The sequence below is a fragment of the Zootoca vivipara genome, chromosome 15 (assembly GCF_965207765.1).
Source record: "Zootoca vivipara chromosome 15, rZooViv2.hap1.1, whole genome shotgun sequence".
Lineage (NCBI taxonomy): Eukaryota > Metazoa > Chordata > Lepidosauria > Squamata > Lacertidae > Zootoca > Zootoca vivipara.
The window spans coordinates 5,113,879-5,134,836 of record NC_142598.1 but is presented as its reverse complement, the minus strand read 5'-3'; the positions used below and the strand labels follow the sequence as shown (position 1 = coordinate 5,134,836).

Genomic DNA, 20,958 nt, shown 5'->3' with positions numbered 1-20,958 from the left:
ACTAACGGGAGAAAGGCCACCCGGAAGGGGAGCGGGTGCCTGGTTGACCTTCGTTCGGCGCCATATTGTCACGTTTTATGTCCCGCTTGGCATGCTGGGAGACGTAGTCTGCGCGGCCGCGCGCTCCGGATCGCCCTGTCGAGGAGGAGGAGGGCGCTACCCAGCATCCTGTTCGCGCTTTGCATGGCCTCAGAGGAGCCGAGGCCGCCTCCGGGAGTCGCGCCGTGTTTGCTGGGAAGGACGTCGCCGACAGAATCAGGCGGGACTGGTTGCCAGGCAGACTGGCCCCGCCACGAGGGAAGGCGAGGTAACTGCATCGGGCAGCAGGATCCAGACGGGCAGCAGATCCCCGTGCAGCTCTTTCTTCCCCCGCTTGCTCCCGAAGCAGATCTTCACTCCGCTTCTTCCCCGGGAGGGAGGGTTGGGGCTTGTCCTGCCGCCAGGTAAACGAGAAGAGCCGCTTTCGCAGGATTCGCACAGGGCCCGAGACCCCAGCCCACGTATGACAGATGCACACGGAGCCCGGCGGGTGGGTCAGTGCGGAGGCAGCGTTGCGCAGTGGTTAGAGCGTCCTGACTAGGACCTGGGAGAGACTACGGTTCAGATCTCCCGCTCGGCCACGAAGCTCACTGGATTTGGGGGCGGGGAGCAGCTGCTGCCTCTCAGCCTAGCCTACTTAACAGGATAGTTGTGGGGTAGTAGCTGAGGATGGGGGAAAGCAGCATCCCTGGAAGAAAAAGTGGGGTCTAAATGCTACAAATGAAGAAACACGCACACCGGAAGAAAGCGCGGTAGATGAGCCAAATTTCTGAAAATGAGGGAATTAAAGGCCTAGAAAAGACCACTGCAATGTTGTCGGTGGTAACAAGACCATTGGGCCACAAGCCTCCCGTGAAAAGGAATAACTTCTCCCAGGGCAAACCATGCACTCCTACCTACCTGCCCAAGCACAGCCGGCACACATCTGCCAGGGAAGGCTGCATATTTCCCTGTGACATTTCGCCAGGTGGGGCTGCATGCTCAGCAGTGACAGAGCATCTTATGAAGGTTGCCAGACTTTGGCCCTCTTTTGGGGGGGGGGCAGCCCTCTAAGCAAGTTCGGAGCATTGTTTCCAGCCTGGAAACAGCCTGTTTTTAAACTGTTCTTAAAGGTAAAATACCCATGGCCATGTGTACGGTATTTTCTTCTTCTAATGCGAGGGTGGATTTAGGGGAGTTTCTCCTCTGTCTAGATACCGGTACCTCTTTTACCAACGTGCATTTATAGGGTGGGAGGGAACAATAAAAAGAACCACAGCCTCGATTGCACGGTGATCTCGTTCCGCAGTCCTCCACTGCTGGCAATTGGTAGGGGTGAAATTGCAACCATCCTCAGCAAAACGCTGCTAGCTTACAGCCAAGCCCTGCAGTGCCGTGGAGCTGTGCCTGAGGCAGCCATGCTAACCTACCTTCCCTGAGAAGCAAAGCAGCTGTGTCTGATAATAAACACAAAGAAATCCACACTCCCAGAGTGGATAATATTAGGACCAACCAACATTTCTTCAAAATAGCAGTCTAGCTGTGGGGTTTTCCATTACTCTTCATCCTTCTGGATATTAAATGTGTGAGGGTGTAATAGGAAAAAGCTTGCTTGAAATTGAAATCGCAATGTGTGCAATTTTACTCTTAGCATGGAAGATAGCAGGCTTAACTGGATGAGGCCCTAACACAGGCATCCCCAAACTTGCACTCCAGATGTTTTGGACTACAATTCCCATCTTCCCCGACCACTGGTCCTGTTAGCTAGGGATCATGGGAGTTGTAGGCCAAAACATCTGGAGGGCTGCAGTTTGGGGATGCCTGCTCTAACAGGTATTACACAGGTTTTAACTTGCACCCAGGTTCACCAAGTGGCTAATCCCCATAATGCAGGGATTGCCAATGTGCCATGGTACCCTCCATGTGTCTCCCTAGTGCCCACAAAGTCTCTTAATCCCATGCCCCCTGCTGCCCTCTTGAGTTGAAAGGAAGGTTTTTCTTCCTTGAGAGCTGAAGAAGTTAGAAGAATGACACTATTTTTCAACTCTGCTTTTCAAGGCTCAAATTTTGAGCTGGTCTGTGACCATAAATAAAATTGAATTGAAGGCTCAAATTCTACTGCATCAAAATTTTATCAAGACCCCTTGGGAAAGCGAGTGCATGTGTGTGCGTTCTTTTCAGTGTATGTGTGGTAATATTTGTGGGGCCGGGGGGGGGCAGTTGATGTCCATGACGCTCTACTCAAAAATCGGAATGTGCCCCACAGACCTAAAAGGGTTGGCTACCCTGTTCTAATGCTTTGCTTAATTTCCAATCTGATAAACAGTGCTGAAGAACTCAAAAACTTGTTTACTACTTTCCTAGTAAAGGTATTGCATAACCATGGATTTTAGAATACTTTTTACCCCACATGGCTGTTAAGAGGATAGATGGGGTTGGGGGACAGGATTTACACTGCCTTGTATGAAGGCCAAGATAAAATTATAGATAGTATTACATAGATACACATGCCACAACAAAGTAATAATTTGAATAATAGAATATTAGGGAGGGGGTTCTCTTGTGACTGATCAGGCCTGGATATAATCCATAACTTACCTTTATTAATTGAAAAATAAAGAATGAATCAGTTTTTAAAACAAAAACTAAAAGCACTTTTATCTACACTAGGTAAGAAGGTGCAAACTATTACAGCAGAAATTAAATAGATTGTTTTGAGGTAAGGGAATGCAACCACCCTGAATCTTGGTGTTTTCTTTTTCTACCTCTGGAATCTCTCTAGACTGCTGGTGTTTTAAATTTATATACTCATTTAACAGATTTTTCTACCATCCTAACAAAAAGTTTTCAGAGCACTCTTCAAAGTTACAAAGGAAGAGTGCATATTCAAGACATACTTCCTATCCCAAACTTCTATAGCTTTCACTCCTGAGGATAGATAGCCCCCTAGCCAATGTATCCAAAATGCAACGTATCAATGAATTAGTAGATGAATAAGTATTGCTAAGAAAGAAGCCACAATGCCCTAATATTTACACTGTATTTTCCAGCAATACTATTTATTTCCTATGGTTTTCCCTCACCCCTCTTTAGCAGAGATCACAGTAACATCCAGACTATATGTAATTGGTTTTTTTTTCAACACAGCCTTTATTTTCCTTTATAACAGTTTAAAAAAATATTTGTTAATGGTTGTGTACAAATGAAGTCAACTCACAGCTTGCAAAAATAATTAAAAAACACATGGAAACAACTGCTGATAAAAGACATTCGTTTTCTACCATAAAGTTCTGGGCTATGATTTTTCAAAAACTGGATGGGATGCCTCATCCCTGTTAACAATGAACCGGTCACCTGCATCCTCTATGCAGCCATAAAAATCTCAGCCTTAATGTAAAAAAGTAAAGAAAGGGTATTTAAAAAAATAAGTCCTAAGATGCTACATTAAAGTATAATTCACATACATAAAAAATATTTCTGAAATTCAGAAATTGTTAGCAAGTATGGAAATCTAAGGAGACATTTATTCACAGCATATACCTGAATTTATCATGCTGTTTTAGTAGGCCTGCATGCTCCTCAACAATCTCTAGCAAAAAAACAAACAAAAAACAGAATGAAAGACCTTTTTTAAATAGAATATAGTAGTTTTAACTGAGAGGTCTTTTGTTTGCTTGTTTGAAGCTGCATTAGGAACCTCAAAGACAATTGCACTTCCAAAATGGCTGCCAAAAATGTATGATTAGGAGTTCTCTAAGGCATAAATGAACCAAAACAACACCCTTCTAGGATGCTTTGAAAATACAAAAACAGAAGTTTGTTCCTAGTCTTGCAAATTAAATCTATGGCCCTTGAAGGGAGAATTAAAGCCTTACTCTTTTGCATTTTCGTCCAACAATTTATGTATATTTGTGCTTGCCTCTATCTGTGGTACAACTAGGATATATTTTACCACAGATTCCAATAAAAATGTTTTCCTTGCTACTTGACAGGACAGGGAAACCTCTTTTCCCCTCCTCTGCAGTCACCATCTTCTTCCTTCTGTCAGATGGAAGTGAGAAAAAAGAGCTTTGTATATAACAAGTGCCCTACAAGGGGTCGGTTGAAGCATAACAGGCCACATTGTGCTCCACAGGACTTTCTGCACTTTCTGCACCATCACTAAGGGCTACTTCATGCATAATATTTTTTCCTACATACAGGTAATCTCACTGTAGGAAAAGCATTGTCCATCATCATATGTGAATTATATGGCAAGTATACAGGTTCTTACAGGCACTGGCTTCCGAAGTCATGCTTTCTACTGACTTGCAGCAAAGCAGATGCCCATGGCCACATTCCACATTTTTCTACATGGAGATTATCTCTACATAAGAAATTCATCCTGTGAAGGAAGCATTTTATGCGGGAGGATACAAGTAAGGCCTCCATTTAGCAGACAGTTTATAAATTCATGCTTGGCCTTTTAAAGATTTTTTTTTATTGGAAACCAACTCCTTCCCCACCCCAAAAGAACAAAATAAATGGTGATTTAAAAGGGGGGATTTGTTCTTACATACTATATGCAATAATCATTGCTGGTTTAAGCTGGATCAGTTCCATTAGCTTCAATGAGAGCTGCAAGGTGGAAAGTAGAAAATGCTTAATGCCTTAAGAGCATTTTATTCTCAGGGCTCTAGGGGGAGCTGGGGCAGAATAGCATCCCATCAGTTGTACCAGGCCCTTGTGAACAACTGTTCACATGCAAGGAGTAGAATTTGGTTTGGTGAACCAATTTTATTGTACTACACTGCTCACAGTTATAGCTTCTTATAGAATAAAATGTGAATAAATTATAGGTGTGGGGTGGAATATAGACACCATACATATTTACTAAGAAGAATAGTTTTTAAAGACAACCAGGGGGCAGGGGATGACCCAAGTCTGTATAGTGACTCCTTACAGAATCAGTTTTGCTGTTCCACCATCTAATTGCTGTATAAGTATAAAAAGTACACAATCCTCCGCCCCCCCCCCGGCAAAAAAAAACCCACGACAACATTCCAGGAGAGATGCTAAACTGGACTTCAGTTGATTAACTGAAGCAACTTTGAAATCATACAATTCACCTTTAAAGAGGTACAGCCTACAAAAATGACAGCACTTACAATAACTGTTGCTGGGTTTCAGAATTAAAAATAACCAGGAATGTATCATTTTATTGCCTAAATGCAACAGAAGGCCCCTGCCTTCCAAAGGTACCCTGCACACCTTGTTCAGAGCCTATGCCAATGTAAGACTCCCAACACTTGAAACTTGGTTAAGGCATCAAGCTGTGGGATGAGACCATGTGTTGCCTCCACATCGGTCTTAATCACAGTTAAAGATAACAGGTTGCATCCCACAGAGTCACTCAGCTGATGTTTAGGCTTTCTGTCAGTGCAATAGGGAGGCAATCAGTTTTCTGTGATTCTCCCTGCAGCCCCCCAACTCCCATCCTAACTCTGCTCCAGAGGATTGGGAGGCCAGAGCAGATTTTTTTGGGGGGGGGGCAGCAGAGGGATGAGGCAGTAGCTGGAAATTGCTTCCCTCCCACTGGAAGTCTCACCATCAACTGAACAAAAACTCTGGATCCAACCCAATGTCGGTACAAAGCTTAGCTGTGACTAATACAAAGGGGTTTGCTTTTAACCAGAAATTTGGCTCTAGCTGGGAAACAGCAAACCCTTGTTTTAACATTAACCACTGTTGAGATTGGGGCCAACGCAAACTATAACTGTGAGTCAGGCCAGCAGAAGGAGAGGGTGGGAGGAATTTGCACCCCAAAAAGTACAGACTGAAGATGGGAGTGCAATTGCACATTCTGCTGTGGATCCCTTGACCATGGTTAAGAGATCGGGAGCATTATGTTGGCACCGCCCTCAGTAGTTTAATTGTCAGCAATAATTCAATGCATATACAAAGGAAGAATTCCTTCCTAAACAAAGCTAGCTTTTGCACTAATTTTTTCCCATTGTCAAATGGAAGACTAATGAGGCAGTGGGTTACACACTTTGCTAAGCTGCCACAACCAGTTGCAACATACAGTAGACAATGCATGGACTTGTTCTCCTTCATTCACATGTCACTATAAGTTTAACTCAATGTGATGAATAAATCTCTAAAGTCTTCCTTGTGAAAGTTAAATATCCTCCTTAAAACAGTAAACAGCTTGAGTGGCTAGTGCCAAAATACAAGCAGGGAAATGGGATTGGGTGTGTGTGTGTGTGTGAAGAGCCATGTGTGTAAAAACACCATCTCAAATTTAAAATAGACAAGAAATATACAGGAATGGTAGTTTAGTTCACAGCACTAACAAATGAGGTAGATAAGAAAATGAAACTTTAAATGTAACATGGAAAAGCAACTCAGCTGGAATACAACTGAAAAATCCACCCAGATATTAAAATGATACATTCCATTAATATCATACAAGCTTAGTCCCAAAGCATCACAGCAGAAAAAGTGCCTTTTAAAACCCAAAACCAAATTCACAGTTTGATCCTTGTCAGGATTCAGGTTGGAAAGAACAGCAAAATGTAAGCAGGAAGGAGAGGGGGAGGAACTGGATAGTAAATGTTTCGCATTCAATGTAGAGATTCAAAACCCAACATATAAAACATACTGTGAGGGACGAGGCCCTCTGACACATACCAAATACTTTTCCTGTTTTGGCAAATGTACACTTCAGTGCCTCTCTCCATTTTCTAGACTGTGGCTCACTCAGGTCTCCATGTTTGTCTTTATTTCCTCCGAAGTTTGAAGGTGATGTGAGAAGAAGCATCACTGACCACTGTGCACCGATTCGCCACCCCCTCTACTGTCACCGATGGTCAAACAGGCTTTGGTTATGTGTCAAAATCCCACAAACACATGTTTAACTAAAGAATTGTGGGGCAGGGGGGAAAAATCATGCACAATAAGGGCAACAATGGCTCCACCACACCCTGGTATGGACTTATCCTCTGATTTCTGGCCACACATATGGCAGGAAACCAGATGTTACAAAGTACACATGGCAGCTGCTGAAAACAGTAGCCCCACATACTCTACAAGAAGAATATGTGAGCACAATAATGTCACATCACATGTTCCTTTGCCAGAGGTTATAGGGAAGAGGAGGAGAGGGGTGGCAATTCTTTGGGGCAGCAACCACTCGCCCTATGTAATCCTTCATTCCACCCTAGCTTTTAACGCCACAGACAGTAGTGCAAGCGCTGGCCAACATAGGTTACTTCATGACCACCATTTTCATTCCATTATCAGAAGTGAGACAGACGAACAAACCATGTCAGCATTTGCAAAAGGGAGCCCCCTATTGTCAAATGTAAAGCAATGGCTCTGGGAACTCCGAGCAGCATGGAATGGTCAGATGGCTCAATGCACAAGACACAACGTGAGATTTACAACAATAAGCAGGAAACCTTGATTGGACCAATGGAACCCTGATACATGAATACCAGTGTTCAAGGACACATGCTTGCCATTTGCACTGTGCACATCTGCCACAAAAAACACTGGTGTACCACTAGTGTACCCAAGGCACACTCAATTGCTGGGGGGAATAAGGCCCTCTACCATTTCCTAGCAGATTTGTGTTTTCAAGGCTTTCAAGTTGGCTAAGTTGGCAACAGTTTTCAAATACAGCACACAATTCCATGCTTTCCTACAAGTTATCCTAACTAGAAAACATGTATTTTTAGTCAATGTGTCCATTTTAACAGAGATAGCAGGGGAACATTTTAAAAAAACCAAATAAACAGGATTGTGTTTCTATTTTCCAAAAAAGAAAGAAAAAATACATAACACTGTTTTCGCAGTTCTTCAAACTGAACCCACCCAAAGTATATATAATTCAGCTGCTGCAGATCGTAATGAGAGATGCAGCAATGCACTGTTTAAACATCATCAAACTTCAAAAGGCTAGAACTACTTTTTTTGACTTTCCAGTAAAAATCTGAAAAGATACTAAAGATTATCTATCACAAGGCACTGCAAATCTTTGCAGGCAGAACAAGGAGGCTGCATAATGCATGGGAAACAAGATCTTTTGTTCATGGTGTGGATAGCCACAAAACTTCAAGGATAGCCACAAAACTTCCAGAGGCTCCCAAATTCACTTGAGCTCCAAGTGTCCCTTTGAGAGGCTGAGTTCAAACAAGCAGCTTGTCTCTGCAGCTACTCCAAAAAAGGGGGGATTACAGGTAGGCCCAAACCAAAGTACTCTGATTTATTTAATCCCATCATTTTAAACAGGATTTATCTAGTTGAAGTCCAAATAACTTTACTGTAGAGAGATACAGCCTCCCTCTTCTTCATTCTCTAAATATTCATCAGCAAAGCAAGCCAGCTCCCCTGTTCAACAACATTGCAAATCTCTTACAGCACTCCAAAGACAAACATTTAACTTTGTTAATTCAAAGTGAACCAGAGCTTTGAAATACCAGTTCCCTGACAATCAGTCCAGATATGTCAAAGGAGAAAACAGGTCAAGGTGTGCATCAGGAATATATTTCAAAGATTCTGGGGTCCAAAGGAACAACTGCTACACGAAATATTACCTTGAAAAAAGTTTAAGACTGTAAGTCTTATAGTCTTAAGACTCAGTAAATTAAGACCTCCATAGTCTATGGCCCAGTTCGCATGTAACATTAAATAATAGTTTAAAATAAACTATGGTTTAAAGCACAGGACTATATCATGCAGGGGAGGAAACAAGCCAGAGTCTGGCTTGTGATGTGTGAATTTGGTTTGTGGTTTGTTTCCTCCAGACAAATCACGTGGTAAGCCAAGAATAAACCTTGGCTTCTATTCTCTGGGCTGAAAAGTCAGGAATGGGGGAAGAGCAAGGTACTCATGTAGGCTAAACCATAGTTTAAACTATAGTGCAATGTTGTGTTGCCCTTGGCCTAGTCTCCTGCAGAGATGAACTTGCAAGCATGGTCCTTATAGAGCAGCTGAAATATAGTTTATAAAATAGGGGGGGGGGGTTATGTGAGGTACAAGACTCCAGCAGGAAATGGCCTTTCATGCATGTAACCTATTCAGCATAGTTTTAGATCTCTGTGCCTGTTCAAAAATAGCGATTTTTCTCTTTAAATCAGAAAACCAGAAAGCCTGGCACTACTTTCTTGCCATCAAACATGCATGTACAACCTACTCAACTTTCAAAAGTTCTCTGTAAAGATGGGACTTCTTAATCTTGGCAGTAGGTGATCAAAGCACAGTAGCCACTTAGGTATTTTATGCTGCAAGAGACAACACTAATCAAAAGTGGGAGCACCTGTCCATTCAAACCCACTGTAAGGCAATCAACTCAATGCAAAACTCTGTGCACGTGACCCTGTTCCAAGCAAAACTTTCAGTCCTCAAAACTGTGAAGTATGGATCACAAAAGGGGCAAAGGGGTGAGACAGGAGATGTTTTTAAATACCCGTTGGTTATTTCCCACTCTGTTCCCACCCTTTCTGCAGCTTCCTCTCCTCCACAACAAATCAACTGCAAAAGAAATTTTTAAAAAGCTACATACACCAAACTCAAGTACTAAGTTTAGGCCAACAGCCCCAAAGCATCCACTGAATGCCGTGTGCGTATGAGGATTGAGCTGCCATTATATATAAACAGCTGTACTAAATTGCTCAGGAACAACTACAAGCCGTTCAGTAACAGGTAATAGTTGGCTTTTGTGACTCTTCCTTCAATGGTCCTCCAACTGTAAAAGGCCTGTCACCTGGGGTAGGAGAGGGGAGAATTTAAGACAGGATTCAGTGACAGCAAATCTTTCTACAAATAAAATCCGTCGTCTCCCCCCCCCCCCCCGGTCAATGAAAGCGGCCAATGAAACCAGACAGAAATGTAAAATTAAAAGAGGATCCAAAGTGTAACTTTCCCTGCTGCTTCCACTCCGTCAGTAAATTAACTCAAATGCCAGTACGTGAACAATTTAAAAAGGGTTGCTATCAGCCTCAAAAACTCAAGGGACCTGGGGCCAGAATGACAGGGAAGGGTCATTAATAAGCAGCACATGGGCATGCTGTCCATCTCAGGAACAATGAGATGCACAGGCCAAAGCTCTCTCAAGTATGATATAAAAAAAAATCCCCCCAAAGAATATTATATCAAGTATTCAAATAAGAGAATGCAAAGGCAATCTCCCACCACATTGCTGCTCTGGGGAATTCACCCCAAAATCCAGGCCGCAGAATGCAAGGCAGAGGAATGGAATCATGAGTTATAGGCACAGTCCCCATATCTATCATCCTTTTAGCCGTCCGCCTTCATTTGGGACTTGGGGGGATGGGAGCTGGGTTTTGCACAGGTGATGCTGGAAAGGCTGGCATGCTTATCCCTGGCTGAAATGGTCCCACAGGTTGGGCAGGGACAACAACAGACTGCTGGGCTGTCCCTGAAATGCCCACCCATTGCACTGGGTAAGTTGCCCCTGTCATGGTGTTGTACTGGCATACGTGGGGTACTCCATATGGCGATAGTGTGCCAGAAAAGGGGGACAGGGGAAGTCCTTGGGGCAAAGCAGCTGGTACGGTCCCTCGTATCTGGGAAAGCGAGGAAATCCATGTGGACGTGTAGCCCATTGTAGATGTTGTCGTCTTTAAAAACAAAAGAAACAAGAAATTATTATTATTATTAAAATTTGTATACTGCCCTATACCTGCAGGTCTCAGGGCAGTTACAACAAAAAATCACAATATAAAAACACAAAATACATAATAGCAACAAAAACGACCCAATAACAACCCCACCCCACCCCCACCTTTTTAAAAGGGCATTGGATGTCAATCAACCAAAGGCCTGGTTAAAAAGGAAAGTTTTTGCCTGGTGCCTAAAGGTGTATAATGAAGGTGCCAGCCAAACCTCTGTGGAGAAAGCATTCCTCAAATGGGGAGCCACTGCAAAAAAGGCCCGTTCTCATGTTGCCACCCTGACCTCCTATGGAGGAGGCACATGATGAAAGGCTTCAGAAGATGATGTCAGGGTCTTGGTAGGTTCATATGGAAAGAGGCACTACTTGAGGTACTACTTAACATGAGAGCGAGTCACTGCTTCAGTGGCTTCTGTACATTTTGCTGTATCTTCCTAACAAAGGAGCACAGAAGAGGATTGAAATGTAGGAAGTGAAACAACTGAACCCTGCTAGTGGCTAAGAAGTCAAATGAGACCCAGGTTCAAATCCTCAAACAGTCATAAAGTTAACTGAGTGGCACTGGGTCAATCGTCACATCTCAGCTGAACTTATTACACAGTGTTGTTCTGAGGATAAAATGAGGAGAGCAGCCTGAACTCTGCCGAGCTCCTTAAAGGATAGGCAGCAGCCAAATATAATAAATAAATCCTCATGATCACCATGAAAACTAAAAGCCTGGATTTTTCCAGTCTAGCTGAACTGGAGATGGCTCTCAAGATGATAACATTTCCAACTGTTGCAGAGACTCTTAAGAGGTGGGTAGACACACTTAAGCACAAATTCTGGCATGTGGGAGGCAGCAAGGGTGTTCCTTTCAGATCTTTATCTCTTTTCCAGGCCTTATAACATTTTCTAGGGAGAAGCTACTCTTTTTAGACACCTGCTCCCAGTTCTGCATCCTAGAACGGATGTGGTGCCTGTGTCCCCATTCCTCCATCCGTCCATCCTTCTGCTGCTTCCCAGGTCCATTAATGCAACGCGGGGGAGGGGGGCAGCTTCTACAACTCTTTGGTTTAGATCCACTCCGCTAGTCCTGAGTGAAGTCTTGGAGATTAAACCTAAGAGCAACCCTCTCCCCTCCCCTCCCTGAAGAGGTGATAATCCTGAGTTCACATGGACTCTAGCTATTACACATAGTGTTATAGCTAGAGAAAAACAGGTGCCTCCCCATAATGCCTGGGTTGTGAAAATGATTAAGTGGGGGTGGGGAGCAGGGTCACCCCCCAGCAGGCCAACAGCTAAGGTATCTTAGCTTGCACAAGTTCACACCTTTTATATGAAATCCCACCCCACCCCTCACCTCATATACTTTGCTCCAGCTGTCGGAGTCCAGCCGATGCTTGTTCTGTTTGATCTGGTTGAGACTTGGCTTGATAAGGGAGTTCCCCACCTTTTCTTTTGTCCAGTCGTCCACCAGTTTGTGCAAGTCATCTGTGAACATCCCTTTCTTACTGGGCGTAGTCTGCTGACAAGAAGCAGTGCTGCTGACGATGCAAAGCTGGTCTAAGGAAGTGGGAAATATTTTAAAGCACATTACAGAAACCTGAAACAATCCATAAAAAATGGGATGTGCCGTTTGGGTCTCTTCCCACAGGGGAGGGCAGCAGAGTAGATTGCGTGGCTGGTGGCTGGGGTGGGTACATGTGCCCCGGAGTGGAGTGCGTGTGGGGTGTGTGTGAACAGAGCCCTCACCCAGCCCACACCACCAATGCCGCTGGAGTGACCTCCCCCTGCCACCAAGCGGGGCCACGCTGCGCCCCTGCCACCTGCAGCCCTTGGCGGGCGCAGCACGCATATACCCTAAGGGCACACTCACACTGCCTTCCATCTCTGCGCCACTTAGCGATGCTGCAGGACTGTGTGAGGAGGATGCAACAGGCATGCACCCCGAACAGGGAAGGGCACACGTCTGTTGCGTCTTCCTCCCACAGTCCTGCGGTACCGCAAAGCGGCGCTGGGCTGGCAGGACGGTGAGGAGCAAAATGCCCGCCCCAATGTGCCCGAGGTCACTGCCCCTCTGCCCTACCCACGCGATGCCACTGGGTGGTGGGAAGAGCGATCATGAGAGGCAGGACCATGGTGTTGAACTTCAAAAAGTACTTATTTCCATAGCAAAGAAAATCTGATTTGCACTCTTGAGTAAGCCTTGCCACTTCAACAGATTTGCATATATAAGCTTATTTTATTTTATCTCCAAATGTAGGTTGCTGTTTAATTTAGATTTGCTTTTAAATCAATGACAGGAGGAGCAGGGGAGGGAAAAACGAGGGGATTTGGGTTAGGTGGCCTGGCCATAAAGTTTAGAGCAGGAAATGGTAGCTGGTTGTGAAAGAGGGAGCTAGGTAGGTCAGTCCTACCCAATGGTGGGAAGGTTTGCCCACAGGCTCCAGTTTCAGGGCTTCTGAATACATTAAACCTTTAAAGCACACACCCCCCTCAAATAATTCTGACACTGTAGTTTACCCCTCACAGTTACAATTGACAGCAATCATTAACAAGCTATAGTGCTCAGAATATTTTGAGAATAAAAATGTGTTTTAAAGGTTTAGCCTGTGTTACTGCCTTCTTATTTCCCAGATTCTCAGCTTCACCATTTACACAGCATCAACACTGCATTGTTTGACAGGATGAGCAGAAACAAGTGAAGTGGAAAGAGGTGCATCCCCCAAACACTCGAAGATTGGAAGCCACAGAGGCTTGCGATCTTCAGCAATGCCTCTGCAACATGTACTGAAGTAGGTATCCCCTTTTCAAACTCTAGATGTTTACGGCAAACACTGGTGTACCAAAAGCACTGTATAAAATATGAAACCTCTCAGTCATGACAGCTATAAACTTGTTTTTAGACTCTCTCTCTCTCTCTCTCTCTCTCTCTCTCTCTCTCACACACACACACACACACACACTGAACACAATGCTAGCTATCAGATTCTGTGTTTGCATGGTGAAGTTGCAGAGATGTGAAAATTATTAGCCTGCAAAATATACATCTGCAACCCACAGACCTACAATGGAATGGTGGTGTTATCTAGCAACAGAAAGATATTAAATATAAAGCATTGGCATTTCGGAAGAGAAGAATGAAATGTGCAAATACCTTGGCTAGTCTCTGCTTGTGAGCAGCTCTGGTGCAGCAAATGGGCCTGAATGCTCAACTGATAGTCTATCACAGAGGCAGCAGTGGTAGCACAACAGCATTCTATAAGGCGAAGGAAAGTTGGGGGGGGCACATGATTAGAGGTAACAAAACTATGGTGTGGGAATGGAGAAGATGACAAATGAATGGATTTGTATCCAAGGGTAATATTTACAAAGTTGTCTCAGGGATTTGGGCACCCAACTAGTGACTATTGTCAAGAGATTTTTGGAAAGTTCAGCTCACCAGGGCAAAACATACAAAGGAAAGTGGCAATGGGGAAGCTCTCTAGAACAGGCACCCCCAAACTTCGGCCCTCCAGATGTTTTGGACTACATTTCCCATCTTCCCCGACCACTGGTCCTGTTAGCTAGGGATCATGGGAGTTGTAGGCCAAAACATCTGGAGGGGCGCAGTTTGGAGATGCCTGCTCTAGACTTTTGCTGCATCACGTGTAATGAGCCAACAAGGAAATAATATAGAATTCCCATGGCAAAGAATTCAAAGTGGAAAGGAAAATGTATTTTGTGAACCGGATTCTTTCATGCATTTGTGAACTTCAGACTTTTCTTCTACATTAAGGAGCCCTTCAGCTTTGACAATTCCCTACACCGGCACCCATATTCTGAACCAATCCCCATTCCCATCTCTTACCGGGAGCAACAATGCCATTGTCAAGATGCGACAGAGACTGTGGCCTGCTACGCAGCTTGCTTTTGAAAGACTTGGGCCGGCGTGGAGACGACAGTTGCAGGGAGATGTCAGAGGATTCTGACCTGCTATCTTTGATGGAGCGGAGGCGTTCATACAACTCCTGCAGCTCCCTGTTCTGTTGAGCCTGAAGGTTCACTACCTCCTGAATGTGTCTACACAGAAGAGGAAGAGAACAAAGCTTTAGGACAAAGCCAAGCCCTGGCTTACTCTATACCCCCCTCAGCAGCCACTAAACACAGGCAAAGGGTGATGGACCAGCTGTGAGACTTTCAGCCCAGGGAACAGGCAGAGACTTTGATTGTGCCAAGGGCATTTCCATGACTTTGCCACATTGTTCACAATTAAATGTTCAAGTGCAGGTGGCGTTGCCATGGCTGCTGGGGGTGGAGCTGCTGCGCCACCCTTCTCTTTTCAGAGTCATGTGTCCCCCACCCGCCTTCTGTGATGGGCAAGGGTTGGATATGGCAAATGTAGTGGCAGCCTCTCTGTCTCCCTAGAGTACTAGAGAATAAGGTTGCTCTGCCCTACTTCTACTTAATATATCACACATCTATAGTAAGGACTGCAGTGTTTAATAGATTCACCTAGACTGATGTATTAATTAACTTTTGTGCTTGATTAAAAAGCTGCCCTTTGTTAACCAGGCAAAATATTTTGTAAGGTAATTATTTGTAAGGTAAGTACTTACAACTCTGTGGCTGGAAGTTCCTTCTTAGAAGAGGCATTGCTCCTTCTCTCACCCAGAAGGGAAGGCCACTTCTAAGATTAAGACTACTATGATGCAAGTATACATAATCTAAAAAAAGAAGAAATAACGATCCCCCCTTTCGGAATTAGTTTCCTTTATATGAAAATTTAAGTAGATTTAGTTACATTGATTGGCTGTATGACAGATCACTTGAGAATTCCTTCATCAAATGGCCATCCAATCTGGCTTGCTAAATAGCGGCAGAATCATCTGGAAGTAGCAGACCAGACTTACCAAAGCTTTCTGATATTATCTAACCTCAAAATCAAAAAATGAATGTAATGGAGCACAAAGAAAGCCTTTCTCTGCTCCACCCTTTCCACATTTTGGCCCCTCGTTATAATGAGAACCTTGATGAATATGTTACAAGGCCCCATTTTAGTGCCCTTACTTCTCCCGCAAACGCTGCAGCTCCACCTTCAGGTCCTCATCTTCAATCTCAGACTCATCATCGCTGCTCATTGGGGAAGAGGCGGAGTAAAAGAGTGAACTGCGCCTCTTGATGTGGGTGCCATCCCTCTCCTCTTGCGACTGCTGGCTTTGCTCCCAGCCCTCCAGGCTACCACCCATGGGGGCAGAAAGCTCACTGTCAGAGCTAGGCTGCTTCTGCACAAAACTGCCTTTGGCCCATGGCTCTGAGAAGGACTGCATCCTGCTAGCGATAGCAGAGTTCTCCTCCAGGTCCCGCTGCTCAGGGGTGGTAGGAGATGCTTCTGTTTCACCCATGGCACCAGCCAACATAGCAATTTCTCCTTTTCTGGGAGCCTCTTCTTCTGGACCACGTTCTGAGGAAGGAGGCATCTCACAGGGTTCACTTTCTGAACCACCTGAAGCCTGTGGCACTGTGATGACCTGAAGCACACACAGAGAAAGAGAGAGGCAGAGGTGGTTACCTCTCTGGTAGGCCAAGTATGATACCTGTTGCAAGCCACATGTATTGCAAGAACACGGGTCAAGGCTCAGGGGAAGCTGAGTGTAGCAGACACACTTACTGGTAGCACAGAGTCACAATAGGCAAGTCAGGGGTTTTTCAGGACCCTGGACAGAGCACCACAGATGGTGCTGGCTCATGTGCTCGCATTTACACACAAGGAGAACTGTTGCCTCAGCAGAGTGCAGAGGCTGGCTGATCTGGTATTGTTCACACTCCCTCTGAGGAACAGCCAGTGTTCTCAAAAGGCCACTGCCCAATTCAACAGCCTTTGCCTCTTATGTTGTGCAACGGTGAGGACTGTACTGGGTGTGTGTCATCTACTAGCATTTGTTTCTTGCCACTAGGTGGCTCCAGTTTGGATACCTTCCATTCCCTGAAGTTTTATACCTCCAAGAGTACCGTGTTTCCCCCTTTTTAATACGTAGTCAGAAAGTAAGCCATAGCAGGCTTTTAAAGCATTTGTTCAATATTAAACACCCCCTGAAAATAAGCCATACCTCCACGCAGCAGCGCCGCTCGCCTTGAGGCAGCGGGACCCAGCAGCAGCGCTGTCCTTGTCCTCCCGCTGCTGTTGCTGTTGCTGCTGGGCCAGGCGGAGGCGAGGCCGCTGCTCGCCCCTGGGGGCTGCATGGCCCAAGGCTGAGCGGCGGCGGGAGGCCCGCGGGCGCTTCTGCACGACTGGAGTGACGGGCGGCGGCGGGAGCGCTGCTGGCCCCTTCCGCGCCGCCGGAGCATCGTGGGCTGCATGGCCCAAGGCAGAGCGGTGTTGTGAGACCGGGGCAACAGGCGGCGGCGGGAGCGCTGCTGGCCCCTTCCGCGCCGCCGGAGCGTCGTGAGCTGCATGGCCCAAGGCAGAGCGGTGTTGCACCACCGGGGCAACAGGCGGCGGCGGGAGCGCTGCTGGCCCCTTCCGCGCCGCCGGAGCACCCGGCGAGGAGGCCTGCCTCCCAAGCGCCCGGAACCGGCGGCTGCAGAGCGGAGCGCTCTGCCGCGCCGAGCGCTCGGAGCGCCCAGCAGCGCCTTGCAGAGCGCCGAACGCTCAGAGCGCCGCAGCAGCCTGGCCTCTTCCTGCCTGCCACCCCACCGCCCGGAACCGGCAAGGAGGAGGAGAAAGGGGCGCCTGGGAAGGAGTCGGGAGGGCCCTTGCTGCATGAGCCATGGGCACCCGGCTCCTTCCAAGCACAGTGAACGCCGCGCCTCGCTTTGAGCAAGAGGCATGAAAGGGACGCGGCGACGAGGGTGATGGCTGCGCGGGCGGCGGCTGTGTCACGTCTCCCGGCGGCCGTGGGGGCTCTCGGTGCTGCCTTGCCCGGGCCCCGCATTCCCCAGAGGCCGGCCTCATGCGGTGGGTGGAAGGCGCGCGGGTGGCCTGTCTAAGGCCAGGCGGGATCCCTCAGCCCTCCTCATCCTCATGTGTTTATTTCATGAAACACGCCCCCCCCCCAAAATAAAGCAGCAGGAACCTCAGGGCGGTTGGCGGGGGATGGGTGGGAGAAAGATTTTAAAAACCACAAGAAAGGCATCACCGGGCGGAGCGCCGAGCCAGCGGCCTGGCCTCTTCCTGGCCATGCCGAGGAGGCCTGCCGCCCCACTGCCCGGAACCATAGGTACCATAAAAACATAATAAAAATAAGACATCCCCTGAAAATAAGACACCATGTGGTTTTTTGAGGGAAAAAAGTTATAAGACGGTGTCTTAAAAAGGGGGAAACACGGTATGAGTTGAGTCACAATATGAAGCTGTGACAAAGATTTGTTTCATAAATTCAAACTATAGATAAACTTGGCAAAAGCTGGAATTGTGGTTTTCACGATAAATGGAATAGTGGACTGAACATGCATTATATAACTCGTAATTGACGCATCATATCCAATTATCCAAGCCCTTTACTGCTTTAATGCAATGAACAAGCCACAGCCAGAATGCAAATCTCCAACAAAGCTGTAGCTCAAACTTCAGATTATATCAAATGCTTTATCTAGTTAAAATAAGATGGCTCAAACCTACACCCGCTGCAGAAAAAGTAAATAAAAATCCAAATATGGGGGAATGCCAACAAAACCTGGTCCAGGAGGTATGCCTAATAGTCAACATATCAAAAGAGTTGGTGGGACAATGGTAAAATTTGCCTTTGTTTTGCCTCCGTCACTGTCGTATCACACACCTCCCCCCCCCCAGAAGGTTGTCCAGATGGGAATGTTGACGTCAGCCTGAAGAAGGTCCCCCACCCTTGAGCTCTTTTGAGCAAAGCAAGAAAGGAACGAAAACAAACCGCGGAAGTAAGGCAATCATTGCCTGCATATTTGGATTTACATGATTTTATGGATTATATATACCTGAAATCGGCCTCGCTGGAATGATCCAGCCACAGATTGACCAGGTGCTTTATTCTGCACTGTTGCATGCTCAGAGAGAGAAATCCAATCAGGAGCAACATCGCCTGTCATCTCCTCTGTTATGTAATTTATTTTATTTTTGTTGAAAACGAACACAAAGAAAAAACACAGTTAGGCAAAGCTGGGACTCTGATAATACTAGAAAGCAACATTGCATTGTAAAAAGAATGATTCTATTATACATGTAGGCTTTTTATTTTTTTGTATCTAAAGACCTACACTTCTATGTGGAATGAAAAAACTGGTTAATCAAACTGGAAAACAAAGTGGTGGTGAGTGAAATGTTACACAAATGAGTAAAGTAGCAAAAATGTATAAATGGAAGAGGGCAGGAAATGCTAAAAAAAAGTGGGGAGAGAGGAAAATAAAAAAACCATACTTAAATAAATCAAAACAGATGTTACCTAGTCTAGATCCCTGACTGTAAGCACACTACCTTGCCGGACTTTTGATTTCTTGAAAAAGCTGGTCTGCCGTAGCCTGTATGCCCAGCTTTTTAATTTGCGAGTCCAGGATTTCTTGCTAATAGGGTTTTTGAGACTAGGGCAAGTAAAGCTTAGGCCAAAATATCCACCTCCTGCATGCAGGTGCACAGCTCCACCACTTGATGCTGAAGCAGGACAGGCCACAGGGGTCTCAGGAAATGAAGCCTCCGGGGACATCTCCTGAACAAAAGAAGTGGGTGGGGAAGGGGAAGAAGAAGGTGGTGTCTGAATAATGGCAAGGGGCGAGTCTTGCACTATACACGTTGAACCTTAAATATTTTAGAGCAGGGGTAGCCAACATATTGTTGGACTACCAACGCCCATCATCCGGACCACTGGCCATCCTGGCTGGGGTTGGTGGGAGTCCAACAACATCTGCAGGGCTCCTGGTTGGCTATCTCTGTTTTAGAGATTGCTTTCTTGCTGAGGGTTGCACATTCAAATCTCCAAGCTCAATTAAGTGCCTATTTTTAAAAAAAGATCAATTTGTCAGGTTAAAATAGCCAATGACAGGTTAGGAGATATATGTAACTGCTCAACAATTTTACAATGCCTTTCTCCAAATAGGACATTTCCAATTCTTAGCCCAAGTAGGGCCTAGTAAAGTTCAGTTCTGTATTAATACAGGCAAACTGTTGCTGTAAAGATATCATCTAACTCCCACCCTGTGCATCTCCCAGCACTGGTAACTCCCAGAAATTAATCAAGCACTCTAGTCTAATAAAACCGTGAACCAGGACAAAATGTTGGGATAATCTGCCTGAAAAGGAAACTTACCTCTCACTTGCCAGCACCCATTAAGTTAGCAAATGGGTTTTACAGCCATGTAGCATATGGATTTCTTGTTGCAGGAAAAAGAGATTTCAACCCCAGCCAATCTCCCTGTCAATACTCACATGCATACAGAGATCACTAGGAGCAGAGGTGATAGCACTGGGCTCCCTCCTCAGCACTGGCAAACTGTCTGGATGATCTGCAGATGGGATCAGCATAGCCTGGGGGTCTGAAAGCTTGGTGGGGCTTTGCTGGGTCTCTTGGGGGGAGTTAGTGTCTGGTGCATCAAGAACTGGGCCAGGAAGAGTTTCTTCAGCAGACGAGGAGAATGGAGACTCCACTGCACTTTGTGTGTCTTTCTGGCTATCAGGTGAAGTGCCCGACAAGCTGTGTTCCTGATACAGAAGCGTCCGCAGCTTCTCATCCAGAGTTTTGATGTTGTTGTCGACAAAATCCATCTTAGGGGGGCCCTCACTGTCTGACTCCAGAGTGGATGTGAAGGGGGTGCCTTCTTGTCCAGGGGTCTGAGCCAAAGCACTGGCCTGTTCTGTGCTCGTCGTGTTATCTGCTTCCTCAGCGGCTGGGATGTGGCAGGTGGTTGGTCTGGGCAGAAAGGCCTCAGTGGGCATACTTTGCTCCACAATGCCAGATGTTGGGTGGGGTGTATATGAAGATAAGTGAGTTTCGTCAGCCTGGGTCTCTGCCTCTAAAGACTCTGGCCAAGCAGAAGAATCGGAAGCAGTAACATCGTAATTGTCACCAGCAGTGGCAGACAGCAGCTTATCCATGCTGCCTTCCACTTGGTGAGGAATTGCTGACTGCTCAGTTTCCGATGTTTGGGGTTCAGATACCATACTGTCACTTAGCTCATTTGAGCTGGAAGAGGGGATCGTTCTGTGCTGGCTGCTGAGATTTTCCACAGCCTGTGGACAATCCTGGGGGTGATCTTCTTTGGTACTCTCCTCTATATGGTCTGAAAACACAAAGAGACAAAACTGTTGACAAATAACACCTTAGGGAAAGCTATGTTGC

The 20,958-nt window shown here is 45.9% G+C and overlaps 1 protein-coding gene and 1 long non-coding RNA gene across 11 annotated transcripts in view; one reads left to right on the top strand and one right to left on the bottom strand.

Moving 5' to 3' along the window:
- Nucleotides 1–45: 45 nt before the first annotated feature.
- On the top strand, nucleotides 46–15,238 carry LOC148683347 (uncharacterized). The gene is made up of 3 exons (XR_015947267.1): nucleotides 46–307; nucleotides 13,316–13,473; nucleotides 14,457–15,238. It is a non-coding gene; the product is annotated as an uncharacterized LOC148683347 (long non-coding RNA).
- Nucleotides 3,145–20,958, bottom strand: part of WNK3 (WNK lysine deficient protein kinase 3) — a 90,233-nt gene continuing 72,419 nt past the window's right edge. For all 10 annotated transcript variants that reach the window (XM_088658630.1, XM_088658629.1, XM_088658632.1 and 7 more), the window contains 8 exons: nucleotides 20,049–20,899; nucleotides 19,242–19,332; nucleotides 18,608–18,723; nucleotides 15,728–16,188; nucleotides 14,529–14,740; nucleotides 13,836–13,937; nucleotides 12,039–12,241; nucleotides 3,145–10,643 (listed from right to left, as the gene is read on the bottom strand). In XM_088658630.1, the coding sequence (XP_088514756.1) occupies nucleotides 10,314–10,643; nucleotides 12,039–12,241; nucleotides 13,836–13,937; nucleotides 14,529–14,740; nucleotides 15,728–16,188; nucleotides 18,608–18,723; nucleotides 19,242–19,332; nucleotides 20,049–20,899 (2,366 nt within the window). In that variant the 3' untranslated portion in view covers nucleotides 3,145–10,313. The remainder of the gene's footprint in view (nucleotides 10,644–12,038; nucleotides 12,242–13,835; nucleotides 13,938–14,528; nucleotides 14,741–15,727; nucleotides 16,189–18,607; nucleotides 18,724–19,241; nucleotides 19,333–20,048; nucleotides 20,900–20,958) is intronic.